Source organism: Micropterus dolomieu, linkage group LG01, assembly GCF_021292245.1.
Source record: "Micropterus dolomieu isolate WLL.071019.BEF.003 ecotype Adirondacks linkage group LG01, ASM2129224v1, whole genome shotgun sequence".
Taxonomy (NCBI): Eukaryota; Metazoa; Chordata; class Actinopteri; order Centrarchiformes; family Centrarchidae; genus Micropterus; species Micropterus dolomieu.
This window is the reverse complement of record NC_060150.1, coordinates 4,487,504-4,507,939: the sequence shown is the minus strand read 5'-3', so window position 1 is coordinate 4,507,939 and position 20,436 is coordinate 4,487,504. Positions and strand designations below refer to the sequence as shown.

Sequence of the window (20,436 nt, the reverse complement as noted above, 5' to 3'; positions counted from 1 at the left end):
TATATATAAAAATGCAGAAGACAGCCCCCAGAAAACAACACCAATAATATCCATACTAACCAAATCTACTCTTGGTTAAACATCTAATAGAATGTATCGCGAGCAAGTTGCTGTTAGTTAACAGCACAGAGATCTCACGTGACCTGGGTAACTGCAAGGTAAACACGCAAACCCACAGACAGTGTGTATGTATGTGTGTGTGTGTGTGTGTGCATAGTGAGGGAGCGCCTTGCGGTGGAACAAGAGCAGTTGCAACAGGAGTGTCTGCACCTTCAGTCCCGACTGGATGCAGTGCAGATTGAATGTCAGAAAGAGAGAGAGGTGAGAGAGGGCAGGCAACGTAATTTAAATGTAAAATTCATCTCATGTTTCTTTACACAACAATGAGACGCTTTTAAACATATCAGACTTCTGCTGCTATATAGCAATGCAGATAGCGTATCATTAGAAATTAACACAATTATTAATAAATTAAAAAAATTTAATTGAAAAATGTCCCTATATAGAAAATAATTAAAAGTTTTATGGCTTTACCTCGTCCATTGTTTTGTGATATCACCTTGCCATTTGTGTGTGTAGGAGAAGCTGCTGTTACGTGAGCAGCTGTGGCAGAGCGGAGCAGAGCTGCAGCAGCAGGCAGACTTCTGCTCTGGTCTGGGATCTGCAGCCTGCAGTCTGCTGTGGAGCTGCTCTGCCAAGGAGGACACTGTGGCGCACTGGCTGGTTGATGTGAGTCATCTCCACAAGCCTGTCTTTCTGTGTGTGTTTGTGTTTATTATTCTAATCCCAATGGCAGTCTCAGACTCTCAGAGTTTCATATTAAACATTTACATAATTTGATATCTGATTGGTGGAGTCGTATTGTCTGATGTGTGTACTTTATGTGCGCTGATGGTGCAGGGTAAGCTGCATTCCTTCCTGACCTTAGCTGCTCAGACTCTGGAGAGCTTTGTCAGGTCGCTGGATGAGGAGATGAAAACTGAGGACCACAACTCCCAGGATCACCAGTTTGTGCTGGCTCTGGCTGGAACCATTACTAGTGAGTTCACAGCTTCAAACACACTCTATAAGATTTATTTTTTACACCACTTTTCTGTACACGAGTAGATTTGCCTCGCCTGGATCCTCTGAGTCACGTTATTCTTGTGCATTTCCTGCCCTTGTTTAATATGTATGCAAGTCATTAGTCGCTGTGGATGTCAGAATGTCATTTCTCAGGCTGATGGCGAGAACACAACAGAAAACTGCAGTCACATGACACCGTGACCATCTCAAACAAGTTAAAATGTCAATTGACTGTGTGTCAGTGTCTCACAGCGACTCCAGACCAGCCGTCCTCCAGTCACCTGCCTTGTCTTTGTCTCCCATCAATCAGATATAGCAGCAGTGGCGTGTGGGCGGGACTTCCTGTCCAGCTCGGCTCATGTCCTACTGGACACTCTGACGAAGCTTCTGGAGCTAATGAAGCCTGGTGTCTTCCCCAAACTGAAAGTGTACGTGAAGCTGCCACAGAATGCAGAACACAAACCACTGGTCTTTTCACTGTTGGTCTGAACATGGCCTGAAAGAGAGAAACTTATCGAAACAATATCTAACATAGAGCTGCATCTGATCATTATAACAATGACAGGATTAGATCCTCTGTACACCAGCTTTGCTTTCTTCTGAATTAGCAATTTACATTATTAAAATCAGATTGTTTTCATTACATTACATGCCATTGACATTGTTGCTTAGCCAAGGTTAGTTTGGACCCTGACCATGAAATGTGTAGATTCTGCACACACAAACAAACGCATGAATGTTTTTTTTGTTTTTTTTTACCTAAAACCGTTGTCATATAGTTTTTACCCCCTTACCTTTTTTGCTCACTGGGTTTGGCTCTGCCCATTATTAGGGCATCATAATCAAGCCATACGGATTGACAGCTTGTGAATGAATTGTACTGAAAAGAAATAGATGCTACAGAAAGGAGCCGACTCATAGAGCTCGTTCGCGACCCGACACAAGCAATACTTTCATAGAATGAATGAGTCCTCCAGTTTTGTCCTCATTCTGTATAAAAATTACTTTTGTCAGCTGAAGTTAATATTAGGCTTCAGCAAATTCCCTTAAATGAAGTTGGTATCTTCCAATGTTTTTCGCACCAAATACCCAATTTGTGTTTCCACCATGGTTTCCACAGGCAGTATTTCCATCCTGACCTGTGGCGGAGGGTAATGTGCACGCAGGATTGTTGCAAAAACAAAGCTATCAACCTACACATTCGTACTTGTTTTAGGTACCGAAGGTATCGGGGATCCAACATGTGGAATTTAGCAACAAGTGCAGCTGCAGCAACAGCTCAGCTCCGCCTCTTCTTGTTGAAAAGAAAAGAGTTGTGTATGGAAACCGGTGTTATGTTAAGTTAGTTTTGCGGCTGTTACCTGTCAATAGCTCTTTTTTAGAGCCTTGATTTCTCACAATTTTGGAATATGTTAAAGGGAGCTAATTTAGGCAGATGTTTCACAGTTTTGATCACCTCAAAATCACCAAAGATGACGATGCAGTTTGCAGCAAAAAGAACTGAATGTCTCTCTGACACACCTGTCACTATAGGCGGAGTTAGGGACCGTCTTAAAAGTGCAGTGAGATCTATTTCAATTGTCTATAACTTGCATTATTTTTCAACATAGAAATCTCAAACCACTGCCAATATAGACAGTGACAACCCTTAAACGTTTCACACCTGTGAGTTTGATAAAGAGAATGAATTGATTAAATATTTATGAACTTTGCAAGGTTGTTATTAGGGCCAAAAATTTTATCACGATAAAAACAATTCATACCGTTCGATATCGCTAATTATCACGATAAATGTCAAATCATTATTTCTTTAAGGGCAGATTTTTGCTCCTGAGTAAACATTGAAGATACCAGATTGTTAATTGATGGTTAAGTGTGGTTAAACTTTTCTTTATGGTCAGAATGTGACAAACACGAATCTGAGACAGAAAATTCAAAACTATAATGATAAATTATTCTTTCAAAAAACATGATTTGTAAATCTTGTTTTAGTCCATTTCCCTCAACAAAATAAATATCTTAATAGAAAGATTAAGTGCTAATTTTTGTTTGTGAATTAAATGAATTAAATCAAATATTTATTAACGATTTATTGAACATTTGTTATACTGTTATTGAGGAAAGTTATATTGCGATAATTATTATTATTGTTTTATTGCCCAGCCCTAGTTGTTATTTTAATAGCTTGTTCATTTATGAATATATTGACATTAAACCTCTTCTTATTTGTCCTGGACATCCACTCACAACTTTCACGCTGTTGGAGAGGATGAATGATGAGTGTTCATAGTGCAATAGAGTGTTTATAGACAAGAAAAAAACATAACCTTTACTTTAATGAATGGCATGACCTCTTAAAGTTGAAACATTCGTTGTACTTGTCTGAGCAAAAGCTCATATACCCAGAATAAAGAAACACGATCAGTCATTGAACTAGACAGTGTAGACCAGCCGCCATGGGTGCACATCCACCACTTACTGATCAAGCTCAAATGAATGCGTGTTAGTGTCTAGATGTGGGCAGTAGGTGTCAGCAACGTTCTTCTGCAGGACACAGTAGTGGATTAGTAAAACTGACTGCTCGTGTTTTGCTGCAGGTTGATGCTGATGGCTCTGTATAATGTCAGCATCAGTGTTAAAGGACTGAAGTACATCAGTGAGAACCCAGGACTCCTGCCTCTCATCTCGACCCTGCTGGACGGTAAGGAGACCGCCAGTCTCATTCAGAGCAACTCAACTCTGGTACAAACTTGAAGACATGCGGACGTAAATGTCACATACACGGATGTGCACCAAAGACACCACTGATAAGAAGTTGAAAAGCTGGTATGTACAGTTCTGGTCAAACTAGGGCATTTATGTCAGGACAGTTTGGGGATTTCACTTATTTCTGCATTTGCTCTTTTTCTTTGACACAATAATTCAGAAATGTACAAAAAAATTAAGTTTGGTTTCATTTGTTTGTGGGCCTAAAAAAATGACAACCTGATGGTTCAAAAATATATTATGTAGTTCTCTAAATTATAAGTAGGCTTGGGCAGTATTACAGCATATAGCAGGGTATTTAGAAATCCGGATGGGATGTCTTTCAGTACCGCCACAAAACACAGACACTGCTCTTTCTGTATAACTGATACTGATGCTATATTGAGTGGAAGGTGCTCCTGACCAGGTTGCTCCTGCCATTGTTGTGTGATGTCAGATGACTTCATGAAGTCAGGGTTGATGGATTTGCCCCGAGTTAACAAGTAGGAAGTTGCAATTCTTTTCATACTATGACAAGTCAAAATGTCTGCTGTGAAGAAAAGTCTTCTTGAGGGCAGTGAATGAGACTGTGATAATGATCCAAAACCAAATACGGCAGTCCTCCTGGTAGTAAATTTGTTGTTTGTTTGAGGGACAGCCTCTCTGTCCTTCCCCCCTCTGCGTGTCAGTTAGCCATGTGCTTTAATCTCTCCCAAGCCAGTTAATCTGCTACCATGCTCGAGTTCCTTTTTCACCTCTAAAAGCATGGGGTCATGCTACATGAAGATGGAAATTATACAGACTATGTCCCTGTAAAACAAAACAAAAACACAGTGTCTAGGTGTCAGCCTCCACACTACCTCTGATCTGATCAGCTAAATGAATAAATCTAAATGTAAATGTGATCTGTTTGTCTGACAGATGGAGACTGGGAGGTTTGTCTCCACTCTCTGCGTCTCCTGCAGTCGGTGTTGTTGGAGGAGGATGTGCTGCTCCTGTTGGGCTCCTCCCTGCTGGATCCAGACCTCCGAGCTCGGGTCAGTCGTCTCACCTCCAAGGTGCAACCCAGCCTGAGACTGGCTGCCCAGCAGACCCTGGAGGACCTGAATGCCCTCCAACAGGTACCTCCATTAAAATACACTATATGGGCAAAGGTACTGGGACACCCCTTGTCCTGTTCTTTCATGATGTGGTCTTTGTTGAGGGAAATCTTAATGCTACAGCATAACATTTAAGACAATAGTTCCAACAGTTTGTGTTTGGCCTTTTCCTGTTTCAATATGACAATGCCCCCGTGCACAAAGCCAGCTCCATAAATAAATGGTTTTCCCAGTTTGGTGTGGAAGAACCTGACCGTCCCGCTCAGAGCCCTGATTTCAAACCTATCCAACACCTTTGGGATGAAATAGAACAGAGATTGTGAGCCAGGCCCTCTCATCCAGCATCAGTGTCTGACCTCACAAATGCCAAAGTCTTGTAGAAAGCCTTCCCAGACGAGTGGAAGCTTTTATAGCTGGAAAAGGCTATTAAAGCCTGTGGATTTAGAATTTATGTCATAAAAGTAATGTGTAGGTGTCCCCGGACTTCTGTCCATATAGTGAATGGGAACCCCTTATAGCTCCTCCAAGCCATAAAGCCAAGAAAGGCTTTTTGAGATTAGGGTCTAAATATATGTGTTTACTTTTGCTACATACATTATTATGCAACATTTTTCTCGTAGGACAGTAGGTTTGTTTACCTCTGTTGTTAAAATACCTTGACTGGCAGTCACCAAACTGTGTTCCAACATGTGCCACCGTCTTTGAACAAGGAGGGCTTAATTCGTCTTCACCTATACGTTGCTGTATTTTTGCCAGTGCTTCTGTAGGCACCATAGGCAAACTGTGTAAATTTCATCAATCATATTGTCTATTACAAATATCCAAGTTTATGTGGAGACAAAAAAGGAAACAGGATTAGCGGAGCCGATGCACGTAATGCAAATCAACGTATTTCCTCCGTAATCAAGTAAGTCGACAATAGTGATGAACCGCCCAAGGCCTAGTTTTAAATATTGTAAATGTGAAAATTATGGAGGTCTAATTAAAAATGATGACTTATTAAGTGTGTCTTTAACAGTAAAGCATAGAAGCGATAAAATGAAGACTGTTTGTGTGTTTCCAGGGCCGGGGGTGTAAACAGAGCAGCCTCTAATGTGGATTCAGTATGTTCAGCCCAGTCCTCCTCCTCATGTTGTTTAACTTCCTTTCATGTCACATCAGATCTGTCTGTTTCTGTTTGTATAAGTGCAATATGAGTATAAGAGCTATTATAGCACACAAGGAACAGATTTTCATATCTAAACTTTTATGACTGTTTTTACTTGCACTGTTGAGCCTTCAGATTTGTTCTCATGGTTTGTTACTCACTTAATGTAATACAGGTTTGTTCAAGATACATTAAAGTTGTGATGTTTGCACACTTTTAGAGAACTGTCTTTCTGTCACGTAGAAGCAGCCGATGATTCACACACACACCCTGAGGCGAATACTGGACCTTTTACTCCACTACATTTGCCTGACAACTGTAGCTAGTAGTTACTTTTAGTCGTGGACCACATAGAAACCAACCACCACCAGCCATAAGAACTTTGTTATACTGCATAAGCAACTTTGTACAGAACACTAAAAACAAGTACTCATCCTGTGGATGTCACATTGTACATCTTTGCATCCCCAGTTTTTGTTGTTGATCCCCCTGAACCCCAGCTTAATTTATCCTAGTATTTTTACACCCTTTGTTTTAGTACTTATTTGCCAAAACCAGGGTCTGAGAGAACATTTTGATCTTCTATATGTCCAGTACAAATGGCAGAACTGACAATACGGTTGACCTTGAATGTCTATTCAAACCATGTTGGCCTATCTCCAAATTTGGTAATTTTGAATTTGAATTAAGGATTAAGTTTTCCTTTATTGAGACTTACTTCTTTCTTCATTGCTGTAGATTAAACTACCTAAGAGTTAAGAGTATATAAAACAGTTAAAATGAGGCTATTTTATATATATATATATTTTATTGCATTTCTGTCAATAGATCCTCCTACATATTACACACTGAAACTTTAAAGTTAGGTTTAGGTTAGGTTTAACATCTTAACACAATGCAAGAGAAAAATATAAAAACAAAGGCAGGTTTAAGCAGGTGGGTCTTCAGATGCTTTTTAAAGGTGTCCACAATGCCATGAAGCCAGTGTAAGTGGGCCAGAACATAGACTGTATAAAAGAAGTGGACGTAGTCATCGCGACGTCACCCGTTGGTTTGTGGACTGCCGTTTTGAAGCCTCGAGTTTGGCCGATAGAGCGCCGGTTAAATTTACACAGTGCCGTGGCCTGATTGACAGATTGCCGTGGTAACGACTTGTCAATCGCAGATAATCCCGCCCTGTAGCATACTCTGCTTTATGGTCTATTTTCCTCTAAATGGGACCATAATTTAAAATGAACATCGTGTTGTATTGAAAAAAGACCTGAAACTAGTGATTGAGACCATAAACAGCTACGAAGTAGGGTCATTTCACCATTTTTTCTAATGGAGCCGTCTTCTTTTTGCAACCAGAAGATTCGCCCCCTGCTGGCCGTTCAATTGAATGCAGGTTCACGGGACTTCCGCATTGGATTCACGTCTCCATTGGGAGCAATTTGGGTTTTGGGTTCTTGCCCAAGGACACTTTGACATGCAGACTGGAGGACTGAACGGCCGATCTTCTGATTAGTGTATGATTGGTGTACGTCCTGAGCCATAGGCACCCGGTATCATAATATCATAGTTAGCAATAGGCACCACATTCATTGAACTGAAACTTGATATGAAGGTTAAAGAATAAATCCACACAAGAGTTGCCTTTTTGTTAATTGTACAGCTTTATTGTATGTTTCTTTAGTATGGACTTGGAGAATGGAGTAATGAGCGGGCATCCATTGAACAAGGCCTAGACTACAGTACAGGATATATTTAAGACAAGAGAGGAGAGGATTCAGAGAGTGAGGACAAGAATGGAAGCAGCCACGGCTTCAGAGAGCTTCACTGATGGGAAAATCTGGGACAAGACATGTGTGACATTTACCTCCAAGCTTAACCATCTGTACAGTCAGAGGGCTCGCTCTGACACACATCAAACAACAATCAGCGGAATGAAGCGTAGGCTATGTGAACGTCTCGTCCGTAGATGAGTTTTCGACTAAAAAACTTCCTGTGCCCCTCACTTAACCATCCTCATGGGGAGATTTATATCAAGCTCAAAACAATTATACTAATAATACTGTGAGAGTGTGCTACGAAGAATCTACAGAGGAGAAAGTGAAGTGAGGAGGACGCAGATATCCTCTCGGGGAAAGGGAGAAGAAGAAGCCAAGGGGTGGAAGATTCTGTGGTTGTCCATCCCGGTCGATGCAGGTGGTAGGAGAGTCGAGCCCCTCCAGCACCTCTGATCAACTCCCACCGCTCGGCCTCTAGGAGGATGGAGCAGCGTTGGTCTTTTCATCACGGGTGATGGGGATGCTGCGCTCGCTGCGCCCGGACTCACTCCCCCCAGAGACCTTTGGCCCGGTCAGAGTCAGCAGACCATCAGCTGATAGGGTGCAGGTGATTGCTGATTGGTCAACGTTGGAAGGGAGGCGGTAGCGGCGGTGAAACTCACGAGAGATGTAACCGTGGTCGTCCTGAAAAACAGCAGGATTAATGCCATGATGGCAGGGTCAGTCCAGGGAAAGACTTAATTATTAAAGGACAAACTCTGAGAATGAAGTCTTCGCTTTATATAAATGGCCACTTGGATCAATGTTTTATCAGGAACTACAACAAATTATCAATTATTTTGCAGCTCCTGTAGCATATTTCAAATGTTTTGCAGCTGAATGTCACGGATTTGGCTCATGTGTTTTCTATAGCATGATCTTTTTTTGGCTTCTTAAAGACAGACATGACAGAAAAGATTTGAGAACCACTGTACTAAGTAATGCTATGGCTATAAAGGCTACTATAAGGGCTTGCCAACATTGACCATATTGTGTCTGGTATTAAACTCATAATAATGCACAGTACATGTAGCATTTAAATCAACTTTGAAAGGTTCCACTGTGCAGCGGAGCAGTCAATTTTTTTGTGAATATTCTGAGATCTTGATAAAATTAATTTACACCTACAGTGTTTCAAATATGGAGCCCCCTCTTATAATAAATTATTTTGAACATTAAAGAACACCTCTTATAAATACCTTTAAGCAGTTACATTACTTTGTCTAAGACAATTTTTTCAATCTATGTTCACAGGTCAAAGTTAAAATACTCCCCAAGTAAAAGCGCTAAGTTCAAAACCGTACTTAAGTGTGTAAGTATTACTAGCAAAATGTACTTTTAGTATCAAAAGTAAACAGACTTATTGTGCAGAAAAATGGCTCCTGTCAGTGTTTTACTATTATATGTTATGTTTTTGGGGGGCGACTGTGTCTTAGGAGGTAGTGCGGGTCGTACACTAATCAGAAGGTCGGTGGTTCGACCCCATCTCCTCCTGGTGAAGTGTTGTTGAGCAAGATACTGAACCCAAAATTGTTCCTATTGATGTGTGAATGTTAGTTCCATTATGACATTACGATGAGCAGTTGGCACTTTGCACGATAGCCACTGCCAACAGGGTGTGGATGAGTGAAAGTGACATGTACTGTAAAGAGCTCAGAAGAACCGCCCTGTTTTCAGCTTTGTGCATTTTCCAGCTAATCCAAATTTCTATTTTTAAATTGTTCATTTAGCTTAAGAAGGAGGCGAAGGTTCTCAACTCACAGAGGAACCCTTCAGTTTATCAGAAAATCTCAAAAATCTCAGAATCACCAAATTGGAACATAAATGGTTTTCACTGGACAGTAAGGGTATGAAAAACTAAAAGGTCACTGGTAACTAGCTGTCAGACAAATGTAGCAGAGTAAGAAGTACAATCATTGCCTCTGAGATGTAGTGGTGTAGTAGGATAACGTGGCTCAAAATGGAAATAGAAGTACCTCACATTTGTTCCACTACTGATGTTTTACAAAACATAGCGCTCTCTCAGCTCAAGTTACTTTTGGATCAAGGTTACACTGCATTTTGGAGGGAATAGAACCAAAATAATTGACCAACCCCATGCGTTATTAAGCAGTCTTACTTACTATTTGTGTGTATAAAAGAGAGAAGAGGAGTAGTACCTGTCTTTCTCCATGTTTGCCCTGGATCTCCATGTAGTCGTCAGTGACCTTCACACTGAGCTCATCAGGAGAGAAGTGCTTGACGTCCAGGTAGACTGTGAACTTATCCCTGTCAGACCTCACCTACGGGACACACACAAACCATAACATGGTCAGAATATAGATTTAAGAGACTGAACCTCTCAAAGTGTAAGTTCTCCAACTTCTAGAAACGTCGTTTCTTGACTGTTGAGCACAGTAGAAGTTACGTTTAGATGTAGAGCATTGAATCTCAAGACTTTGTCTGGAATGAACCAAAAAAAAATCAGGATATTAAATGTAAGTTGAAAGAAATGTAACGAGTGAACAAAGATCAGAACAGTGGATGGGAAAAGGGGGATAGAAGTTACTATTGATAGATAAAAATAGTGTTAGAAGGGAAAATTCTATTGAACTAAGCATCTTCCTTTTTAGGAAACATGTTTAGATGAACTTTGGCATTATCTCAACATCACTCTGTCTTTATATCTGTTCTCCTATGACCATATAAGTTTCTCCAAAGCACTAATGTGCTTACTGACATGAAGGAGCCAGAGTCGGGTGTTACCTCAGAGATGCCGGAGTTGGAAGAATCCAAAAAGCTGCGGAACAGCGACTGTCTGTAATAGGGGCTGATGGAGGAGGTGGTGTAGGGGAAGAGGTCGTAGTCAAACATGCCCTCTCCAAAAAACTGGTCAAAGAGTCGGGCGGGGTAGACAGAGCCCATGGCACGTCTGAACCAAGGGTGCTGGATGGCAATATCCATAGCGACTGGAGAGAGGTTTGGTCTAGCTCGGCTTGGCTTGGCTCAGTTTGGCAGATGTACCTGCGCAGCTCAGAGACCAGCAGGTGAGGAAAGGGAGGCGAGGCAAGATAGAGAGAGCAGAATGTGGATGAAAAGCGAAGAATGTTTCTAGAGTGCTTTGTTCTCTGCTCTCCAGCTGTCTCCTCTTTATATACCTGAGAGCCAAAAAGAGGGGCTTTAGTCACGATCCCTCTGGAATGGCATTATCTCATGGTGGGTTGGGCCCCGTCAGCAGAATCAGGGTTGAGCATGGGGGCGGGGGGTGGGGGGGAAAAAGTGGGTCCACACCCTGGTGCAACCCAGGGCCACCCACACACCAGACACCCAGAGCTGCCAAAACAAACCCTACTGGACGGAGAGGAGGGAGGAGAAGGGCATGGCAGAGACAATGAGGTCAGGAAGCCAACGAAAGACAGAGAGGGATTTTACCTGGGTGATAATGCATCAAACAGACACACACATATCTATTCTGTCAGTCAGTCAGTGACATAATGCAGCTGTATTGTTCTGCCCGTGTGGTTGGACGGAGGGCAGATTTAGAAACAATGCTCTCCAGGGTCAGTGGAGCAACAACAACTGATGTGGAGAGATGAGAACAGATTTTTTTTGTTATTACTAACATTTAACTAATGTAGACTACTTAAGTCAAAAGAACATCAGTATTTGAAAAAAAACTGCCATTGAGATTTTTAAATAGAAATTAAGATTAAGCCAATTGGAAGCCCTCTTTCTGCAGACTGTGTCATGATGACTTCAACTCCCTAATGAACAGGTAAAGGCCCATTTTAAGGAAAACCACAGAAAGGGCTGTAAACCATGTCCCGGCCCTAAACTATGCTGTAACTATGCTTTTCAGTTTGGATTTTCACCATACAACAGCTGTGAGACTGCTCTTATTGGGGTTTTGTGTCTTACCATTATAATATGACATGACAGATCCGAGCTAATTGCTTTTGGTGCCAAAGAAGAATAAGTAAAAGTCAGTGCTCACCTTGAACCCCGAATGTTTCAAGACCACAAACCGAGCTGACATTTTAACAGTGGTTCTCAAACTTTTTTCACATGAAGGACACACATGAGTTTTTGCTTTTAGATGTTTTATTACAGAAAGTATTCTGCAACCAAGTTGTCACACATTCTGTTATGTGTTACTTATGGATGTAATTATAAAAAAAATATAGTTTCCCTTTTTGCCTGGGACCCCCTGGAAGCCCCTAAAGGACACCTGGGGGTCCCTGGACCCCACTTTGAGACCCACCGCATTAAGACAATATCAAAATCAGCCTACTACCTTAAAATATAGCAAGAACGAAGCACATGTCTCTGTAAAAAGTGGATCAGACAGAGTCCTCTGTAAGACATCAAAGCGGAACACATCGGTCAAAATATCAAAGAACTGACTATTTACTATTTCTGGTTTCTGAAGCATCAGATGGTTTAGAGCTTAATGCATTTCATTCAGAGGGAAATATTGTACTTTTACTTCACTATCTGATAGCTTTAGTTCCAAGTTACTGTACAAATGACGATGTTTGCAAACAAAACATAGGAAGAGCTTCCTAAAAAATTATGTTTTGGCATTGAACTACACAACAGTATATACAGTTATAGTTAAAATGATTAGTTGATTGACAGAAAATGAATTATATATTCAACTGTATTTGACGGTCATTTAACTCATTAAGTCATGTAAAAACATGTCATGGTTCCAGCTTCGCCAATGTGACAATGTTTTCCTTTTTATCATTTTAGAAATTTTAATTCCTTTTTAATCATTTTGAATTTTGTACTATTGGTTGAACAAAACAAGCGTTGTGAAGGTGTCACATGGGAAATTGTAATGACAATTCTCACTATTTTCTGAATTTTTACAATGAATTCATTGAGAAAACAATCATCCATAATGAAAATAATCATTAGTTGCAGTCCGACTGGATACGAAATAGTAAAAAAATTGCTTCACTGAGCAGTAAAATCCTGCTTTTACGTAAAAGCATGAGTAATGATAATCTTATACACACTGATCAGCCATTACATTATGAACACTGACAGGTGAAGTAGGTGGGTGGGATATACAAGTCAACAATTTGTCCACAAAGTTGATGTGTTAGAAGCAGGAAAAATTGGCAAGCGTAAGGATGTGAGTGACTTTGACAAGGGCCAAGTTGTTATTGTGGCTAGACGACTGGGTCAGAGCATTTTTAAAACTGCAGCTCTAATGGGGAGTTCCTGATCTGCAGTGGTCAGTAAATACCAGAAGTGGTCCAAGGAAGGAAAAGCTCTGAAACGGCGACAGGGTCATGGGCGGCCGTTTTTCTGTTACATCACGTGGATGCCCAGGTGTGTGTGTGCATCGCTTACCAGGTGAACACATGGCACCAGGATGCAATACGTAAAAGTGGTAAGCCGGCAGAGGCAGTGTGATGCTTTGGGCAATGTACTGCTGGGAAACTTGGGTCATGCCATTCATGTGAATGTTACTTTGACACGTGCCACCTACCTAAGCACTGTTGCAGACCATGTGCACCCTTTCATGGAAGCGTTTTTTCCTGATCGCAGTGGCCTCTTTCAGCAGGACAGTGCACCCATCCACAACAAGTTCAAGGTGTTGACTTGGCTTCCAAATTCTCCAGATCTCAATCCAATCGAGCATCTGTGGGATGTGCTGGACAAACAAGTCCGATCCGTGGAGGCCCCACCTCTTATCTTACAGAACTTAAGGATCTGCTGCTAGTGTCATGCCGCCAGATACGACAGCACACCTTTAAAGGTCTAGTGGAGTCCATACCTCAAAGGGTACATCCAAGGCTACACAATATTAGGCAGGTGGTCATAATGTTATAGCTGATGTGTGTATGCATAACACAGATACACTAACATGAACACTTGTACAATCTAATGCAATTAAAGACAACCGGCCATAGTTTGTAGCCAACAGTTAATTCTAATGTGAAGCTAAGGGTCACTTCCCATGCCTGTTGTTTCACCACCAGTGGCTTCCCGCCGCCTGCATTAGTCTAATCCCACAGGGCTTTGGCCAGCCAGCACAGGGGCTTAGCAGCTCCATGCCCCTGCAGGCCAAGAGCAACTGGGCCAGGCAGCCGGGGTTGTGGCTGTTTTAGGGACAGTTTGGGGAGGTTTTTGGGGTTGCTAGCTGCTGCAGACCGGACATAGATGCCGTTAGACCGGCTGCAATTCAGCAGAGTCAGCATTCTGTGTTTTTATCAATGGGACAGACAATGCCTGAGTGATGGGTTTCCACAGTTCTGAAAAGCTGTTTTGGCCTATAACCTGGCAGCCCGGTTGGGTGGCTCATATTCATTCATTGGTTTGTTAAAGGATAGTTTCACATTTTATCTATCTTAATGAACACTACAGAATAGAGAGTAAAGCTTTAATGTCACTGAGGGGCAATATGGCTTGTAAACAGCAGTCAATTGCAGTAAATACAACAATAAATAAAAATGTCACTCCAACAAATTCAAACATAGAGCACATACACAAATACGCACACAGGTTAACACCAATGCCACTGATGTCATTGTCACCAAAACCATCAGAGGAAGCAGTGAAATAAAACACTAATCAGAAGGTCGGTGGTTCAATCCCCGGCTCTTCCAGTCTGCATGTCGAAGTGTGCTTAAGATACTGTTCTCCAAATTGCTCCTGATCGCTGTGCCGTTGGTATGTGAATGTTAGTTACATTCTGATGAGCAGCTGGCACCCTGCATGGCAGCCTCTTTCATCACTGTATGACTGGGGTGAATGTGACATGTACCGTAAAGCGCTTTGAGTTGTCGGAAGACTAGAAAAGTACAGTCCAGCAACAGTTTTTGGTCACTGTAATCAATCCTCCTTTTCATACTGAGATCTGTTCCTTACACAACCTTGTTTCCTATAAATGAGCCTCCCAGTCACTCTGGCTGAACTTTTTGCACAGAGTGAGGGCTGTGGATTTTGTCTCTCATCACGTTCAATAGAAATGTACTGTGAAGGAATCTCTTCTCAGTCACTAAGGTCAGGAGGCACAGAGGTGCTGAAGCACTGTGTATTTATTTATTTCTATGAATTATGGTCCATTCATGGTGACTTGTGAATTTGCTGCTTTGCTCTGGGGCCCAAATGCTGATATGTTGTCACTGATAGAGTGTCTGAATGCTTGATTGACTGTGGTTGTCTTTGTTTTGTCTTTGTTTTATATGAACGGAATACTGAAACTAAGTTGTCCTATGATGATAAATAATGTTTGAATTGAATTGAATTGAACAATTACAGTGACCAAAAGCAGTTTCATTAGGCTCTACATCTGGGCAAGTGACTGTTGTTTTATGACAGGCTTAAAAAAATGTAAATCTATCCTTTACGATGCACCCACAAATCATGTTTTGTTCTTTCTTTACCTTCTCCAGTTGAACATGTTTCAACGTGTTTCAACTCAAACAACAGTGATGAAGCAGGTTTTGTCATAGAGGAGATTTATGTAGCACAAGGCTATAATATAGAAGATATACTATATGTACTAATTAAACTTAGATATTCCTGCTCTTTGAGAGTTCCTCTCCACAGTCAGATCACTCTCTCAGAGAGTGAGTTCTGCTGCACCCTGCTGGACTGACATCGGATCACCTTCATCACCTTTTAAACTCTAAAATCCCTGACCCAGATAGAGATCAGGGGCTACACTACCAGTGTCTGTCACATCTATCATGCAGAAACAGTTGAAAAAGTTGTGTTGGACACCTGCTTTAATTTGAATAAAGTGTTTTTTCCATTAATTATTTAATAATATGTGTTCGTGTGTGTAAATATCACAGTGATACTGCACCCTGCTGGTGTTTCTCTGCCCTCAGATGGAAATTGTTACTGTATTCTCAGCGCTGAGGATAGGATGTAATGACTTGTGAGCGCAGAGCTTTCAGTCCTGAATACCTGAAGCTTTTAGGGCTTCATATAGACACTACACATGACCCAAAGCCATAGTTGAAGGAATCATTTCATAGCTCTATGATAATTTATACTTTAAATGACATTATTTAAATGTAGTTATATTCATTGAACAGACGTTTAAACAGGAATGACAAAAGATACAAACTCTTGTCTGATCATTGTTTGAAATACACACTGATCTGATCAGTCTTAAATGTTATTTAACACATTTATATAAAATAATATAATATTCTTCATCCGTCTACACTATGACATCTGTAGGTATTGATTATCACGCCTGTACACATGACACCATCCTCTACATACAGTACTAAACCAGGGATACTTCCTGTGGGATTGTGTGATCTTTCTATTGTTGACAGCCCTGATATTTCTTTTGTATGTTTTCTATGAGCTGTGCTGTGTGACGGTGACCGCATCAAGTGGGAGAGAGAGTGGAAACAAGAGATGTTAGTGGACTTAAACAAATCCCAAGTGCTTTGTTTTACAATGTCTTACACAGTACTACTTCCTTTAAGTGGTGCTTAAAGTTTCCATTGTGGACTGAGACACATTTATGAAGCAATATGTTGGGTAAGTGTTTTGCTGGCACCCTGTCAGTAACACAAAGACACATTAGCAATACTTCACATATGTCAGTTGAAGAAGTAGAGATTAAGATTTTTAGTGTCTAGTGTGGGTCAAGCTCCAAAAACACTATATTCTACATTTCCCATAATGCAGCTTAACTTTGGATCACCCATGCCTGATGATGCCCCTGTTATGAATGTGTAGTCTGCGTCCTAACAGAGCCCCAGAAGACTTACAACTGTTTTCACTGTTTGTTAATTGTGCAGTTCACATTGTTAGTGAAGCTTGATTAACTGCACATTTTTATTAATTTATTTGTTTGAGGGTCATTATAAATGTCATTATTACCTCTATTACTAATCTGCTACTTTATAGAATACTTACAAACCATTAATAAGACTTGTGAAAGATTCCTTTGACCAATGAGCCTAATAATAATTTGTTAAAAAGGTCATTAATAAAGTCATTAGGCATCATGAGTATAACTTTCTAGTAAACCATCAATTCTGTAGTTAATAAAGACGCTAATAAAGGCTCACTTTTAGTGCTGTTCATACTATGTCATATTGTATATACTGTATACCAATGCACCTACCTCAGGTCATAAGATCATAGGTCTTATTTATTTTTTCCAGTATCCTTTGCACTATGCTCCATCACACTGTGTACATGTGTTAATGTGTACATGTATGTGTACCCGTATATCATATCCACCTTCAACATGTACATAATGAGAATAATAGTTTACTCTTGCATCCTTTGCACTCTGATCACTGCACTATTTGTCAATATGTCTATATTGTTTTGTTCCTAGTGTGTATATTAGTGTTGTCTATTCTGTAGTTTGTGTCTGATTTTATTTTATTATTATTATTTTATTATTGTGTTATGGTATCATTGTATAAGTAAGCACATCATGAGCAATGTACAATCCTGAGTCAATTTCCTTGTATGTGTACACATATTTGGCAATAAAGCGGATTCTGATTCTGAGAAAGTCAGTTTGTCATCTTTTAATTATAATAATTATAAATGTCACTAAAGCCTGCAGTTGTAAATGTTAAATGTATTGTAGTCAAATCCTCTGTAGCTCTTTTCTAGACGATAAATGATCTATCAAGCATTGACATTAAGTAGCCTACATTTACTCAAGTACTGCACTTAAGTACAAATTATAGGTATTTATACTGTACTTTCTACTTCTACTCCATCACATCACTTCACTACATTTATCTGACAGGTTCAGTTACTAGTTTTACACACAAACTTTTAAAAACTACATCAGTTTATTCAAGTACAGCTACTTAGTTGATTGTCAGAAATTTAACAGGCAACTATTGTGATAATCTTTTAAGTCATTTTTCAAACGTGAAGATTTTCTGCTTTTGCTTTTTATTATTTCAATGTATTTTTAATCATTTTAAGGTTACTCACTATTTTTTTAGAAATATTGCAATCGATTAATGGAGAAAATTACCAGCAGATTAATCCATAATTGCAGTCTGATACAAAACATTTCAACCTCAACCAACTACTACAGCACAATCCTACTTTTACATAAATGCATGAGTACTAATAGTTAATCTAATTATATAGCCCAATAGTTATAATAGCATTTTTTTTTTCTGCTTGGAGAAAGCTTTACCTTTAATTTTAATAGGCTACTTCAAGTATTTTTACTCTTTAAGATCTGAATACTTCATCCACCACTGAGCATTAGGAAATGAGGCGAGCAATAGCATGCAGCCCAATTAATAGCCTATTAATGCATCATTTTGTAATTTCAGTCGTCACCGTTGCACAGTAGTTGCGTTGCTCAATAGATAACAAGGAGAGAGAGCGAGAAAGAGAGAGAGAGAGCTCAGCTGATTTCTTGCAACAGCTACATGGAAGACGGAGCAGAGCCCCTCTCCTACCGCTGCCAACTTTTCATTACTGCTCACTGACTACAGCCCACTTCGCACAGAGGGAGCTGGTGTCCTGGCTGACCTACCAGACCGGTATTTCTCTGCGGGGTTACGGGTTATTTAACAGAGCGCGGCGGCACACACAGAAGATGGGGCAGAGACGAGCTTCATTTAAATACGCACCGAAACAGTAACTTCTAGGGGGGGGGGGGAAACAGGAACACAGCATTAAGCAGCCGACTCGACAGAGCGCAGGTAACATAATTATAACCTTATTAATCGTTAAACAAACGGTGCAGAGAGACCGCAGGGATGATGAGAGACTCCGCGCCTCCGGTTGTGGAGCGGCCTGGGCTGGAGGACGTGGCCGAGGAGGAGGACGTTTTCGCCGCAGAGGGGAGCTCGAAGAGCACGCTGGAGCGCGGCTGCTGTCAGGTAGGTGTGTGTGTGGGGGTGTTCACTAATCCGTAAAACTGTGTGCTTCCTTCTACGCCCCAGCATAGTCAAAAGTCACGTAGTTTTGTATCATTGTTGTTATATAATACAATGTTCTTACTGTATCAGCTGTTATAAGAGTTGAGCCCTTCCTGTGTTGTCAACCAGTGCAGTGCGTTTAAGCACAAACTGACTGGTAAAGCTACACACTAAGTGAGGTCAGGGGAGCTTATGGGGAATCAATATATGTTTGTAACATTATTTATATCTAGGCACAAGGGGGAAAGCAGAAGGTGCTGGCAGAGGAGGAGGAGGGTCGGCTGTCAGTGTCCCAGATGGAGGCAGAGTTTGTCCAGCTGACCTTCAAAAAGCAGGTGTCCTACAGGTAGGAAACAACTCCAAAGAAAACCAAACAGAAGAAGTGGAATGCAAACCTGTTTTACCTGAATGTACTGTAGGGTGTTTCTGATTAGGTTGTCTTAGTGTTTTTCTTACTGGATGACGTGGTGCATGTGTGTCTGTGAGATAAGTTAACAATTAAAGGTGCTGTTTATGTCTTTTCTTCACCGAGACCAGGTGCTAAACCTTTGAATAAATAACCCCACCTACCTGTAATGTTTGCCAAAAACAGGTTATTCTGCATGTAGATTAGTGATTAACTTGCTTGTATACAAGATAATAAAATGATGTGTACACACACCTGGCAAATAAAGCTGATTCTGATTCTGATATTAGCTCAACTTTTCTTCTTCGTCTTGATCAGTGACTGAAACTGACTCTGTTCTTGGAGCTCAGTGTTCTAGTAGTGTAATAATGTACTGTGAGCTACAGTACGGTGCCAGACCATTAAGGGCTTTGAAGGTGAGCAGAAGGTTTTTAAATTGAATTCTGGATCTAGCAAGGAGCCAGTGCAAAGAAGCTATTATGGGAGAAACATGATCTCCTGGTTCTTGTCAGAACAAAAGCCGCAGCATTCTGGATCAACTGGAGAGTCTAAAGAGATTTAACAGGCATTCTGATAATAAGGAATATAATAATAAGAATTGCAGTAATCCAGCCTAGAAGTAACATATGTGTGGACTAGTTTTCATCATTCTGAGACAGGATGGTCCTGATTTTTTATAATGTTACGTAGTTTAAATGCGGTCCTTGAAGTTTGTTCTATGTGGGAGGGGAAGGACCTGATCAAAGTTAAAAGTTTCTTGCAGTGGTGCTGGAGGCCAGGGCGATGACAACCAGAGTAATTATATCTTTAGAGTCATTTGGGGCCCATTACAATAACTTGTCCAGGGTTTTACATCCTTAAGGCACGCTTGAAGTTGAGCTAACTGTTCGGTTGCATCTGGTTTGGTAGATAATACCTAATGACAGCTGCTCTGACACTGTTTGAGATTAAAGTCAAATTTGAAGTTGCTGTGCGCTCATTCAGCTAAAAACATTTGACGGCTTTGAGGGGCGCAGTGGCACAGGTCTGAGTGGACTATAAAAACGTATTGAGAATGAATTTGCAAAGCAGATGGAGGACCTTGCAGTGCTCAAGACTCACATAATGCCACCCAACAAAGAACACGCTGATGTTAGCAACTGAGTTTTGTCCTCTTTTCTGGTTAATTGATTGAAGATGGTCAAATATTTCCTTTTCCTTCCTTGGACCACTTTTAATAGGTACTGACCACCGCAGGCTGTTTTGGAGGGTGCTTTGACCCAGTTGTCTAGCAATCACAATTTGG

At 40.8% G+C, this 20,436-nt stretch overlaps 3 protein-coding genes across 5 annotated transcripts in view; 2 read left to right on the top strand and 1 right to left on the bottom strand.

The window, feature by feature from the left end:
- Window positions 1-6,270, top strand: part of LOC123973104 (heat shock transcription factor 2 binding protein) — a 12,818-nt gene extending 6,548 nt beyond the window's left edge. For all 3 annotated transcript variants that reach the window (XM_046053005.1, XM_046052996.1, XM_046052987.1), the window contains 3 exons: window positions 3,663-3,766; window positions 4,732-4,931; window positions 5,974-6,270. In XM_046053005.1, coding sequence (XP_045908961.1) covers window positions 3,663-3,766; window positions 4,732-4,931; window positions 5,974-6,003 — 334 coding nt within the window. In that variant the 3' untranslated portion in view covers window positions 6,004-6,270. The remainder of the gene's footprint in view (window positions 1-3,662; window positions 3,767-4,731; window positions 4,932-5,973) is intronic.
- A 2,030-nt stretch (window positions 6,271-8,300) lies between these two features.
- cryaa (crystallin, alpha A) lies at window positions 8,301-10,808 on the bottom strand. The gene is made up of 3 exons (XM_046053015.1): window positions 10,611-10,808; window positions 10,025-10,147; window positions 8,301-8,510 (listed from the first exon to the last, which is right to left on the bottom strand). The coding sequence occupies exons 1-3, from the start codon at window positions 10,806-10,808 to the stop codon at window positions 8,301-8,303; spliced, it is 531 nt and encodes a 176-aa protein (XP_045908971.1).
- A 7,703-nt stretch (window positions 10,809-18,511) lies between these two features.
- The window catches only part of LOC123973064 (diacylglycerol kinase zeta-like), a 117,857-nt gene continuing 115,932 nt past the window's right edge, over window positions 18,512-20,436 (top strand). The window contains exons 1-2 of the mRNA XM_046052956.1: window positions 18,512-18,706; window positions 18,979-19,091. Coding sequence (XP_045908912.1) covers window positions 18,584-18,706; window positions 18,979-19,091 — 236 coding nt within the window. The 5' untranslated portion in view covers window positions 18,512-18,583. The remainder of the gene's footprint in view (window positions 18,707-18,978; window positions 19,092-20,436) is intronic.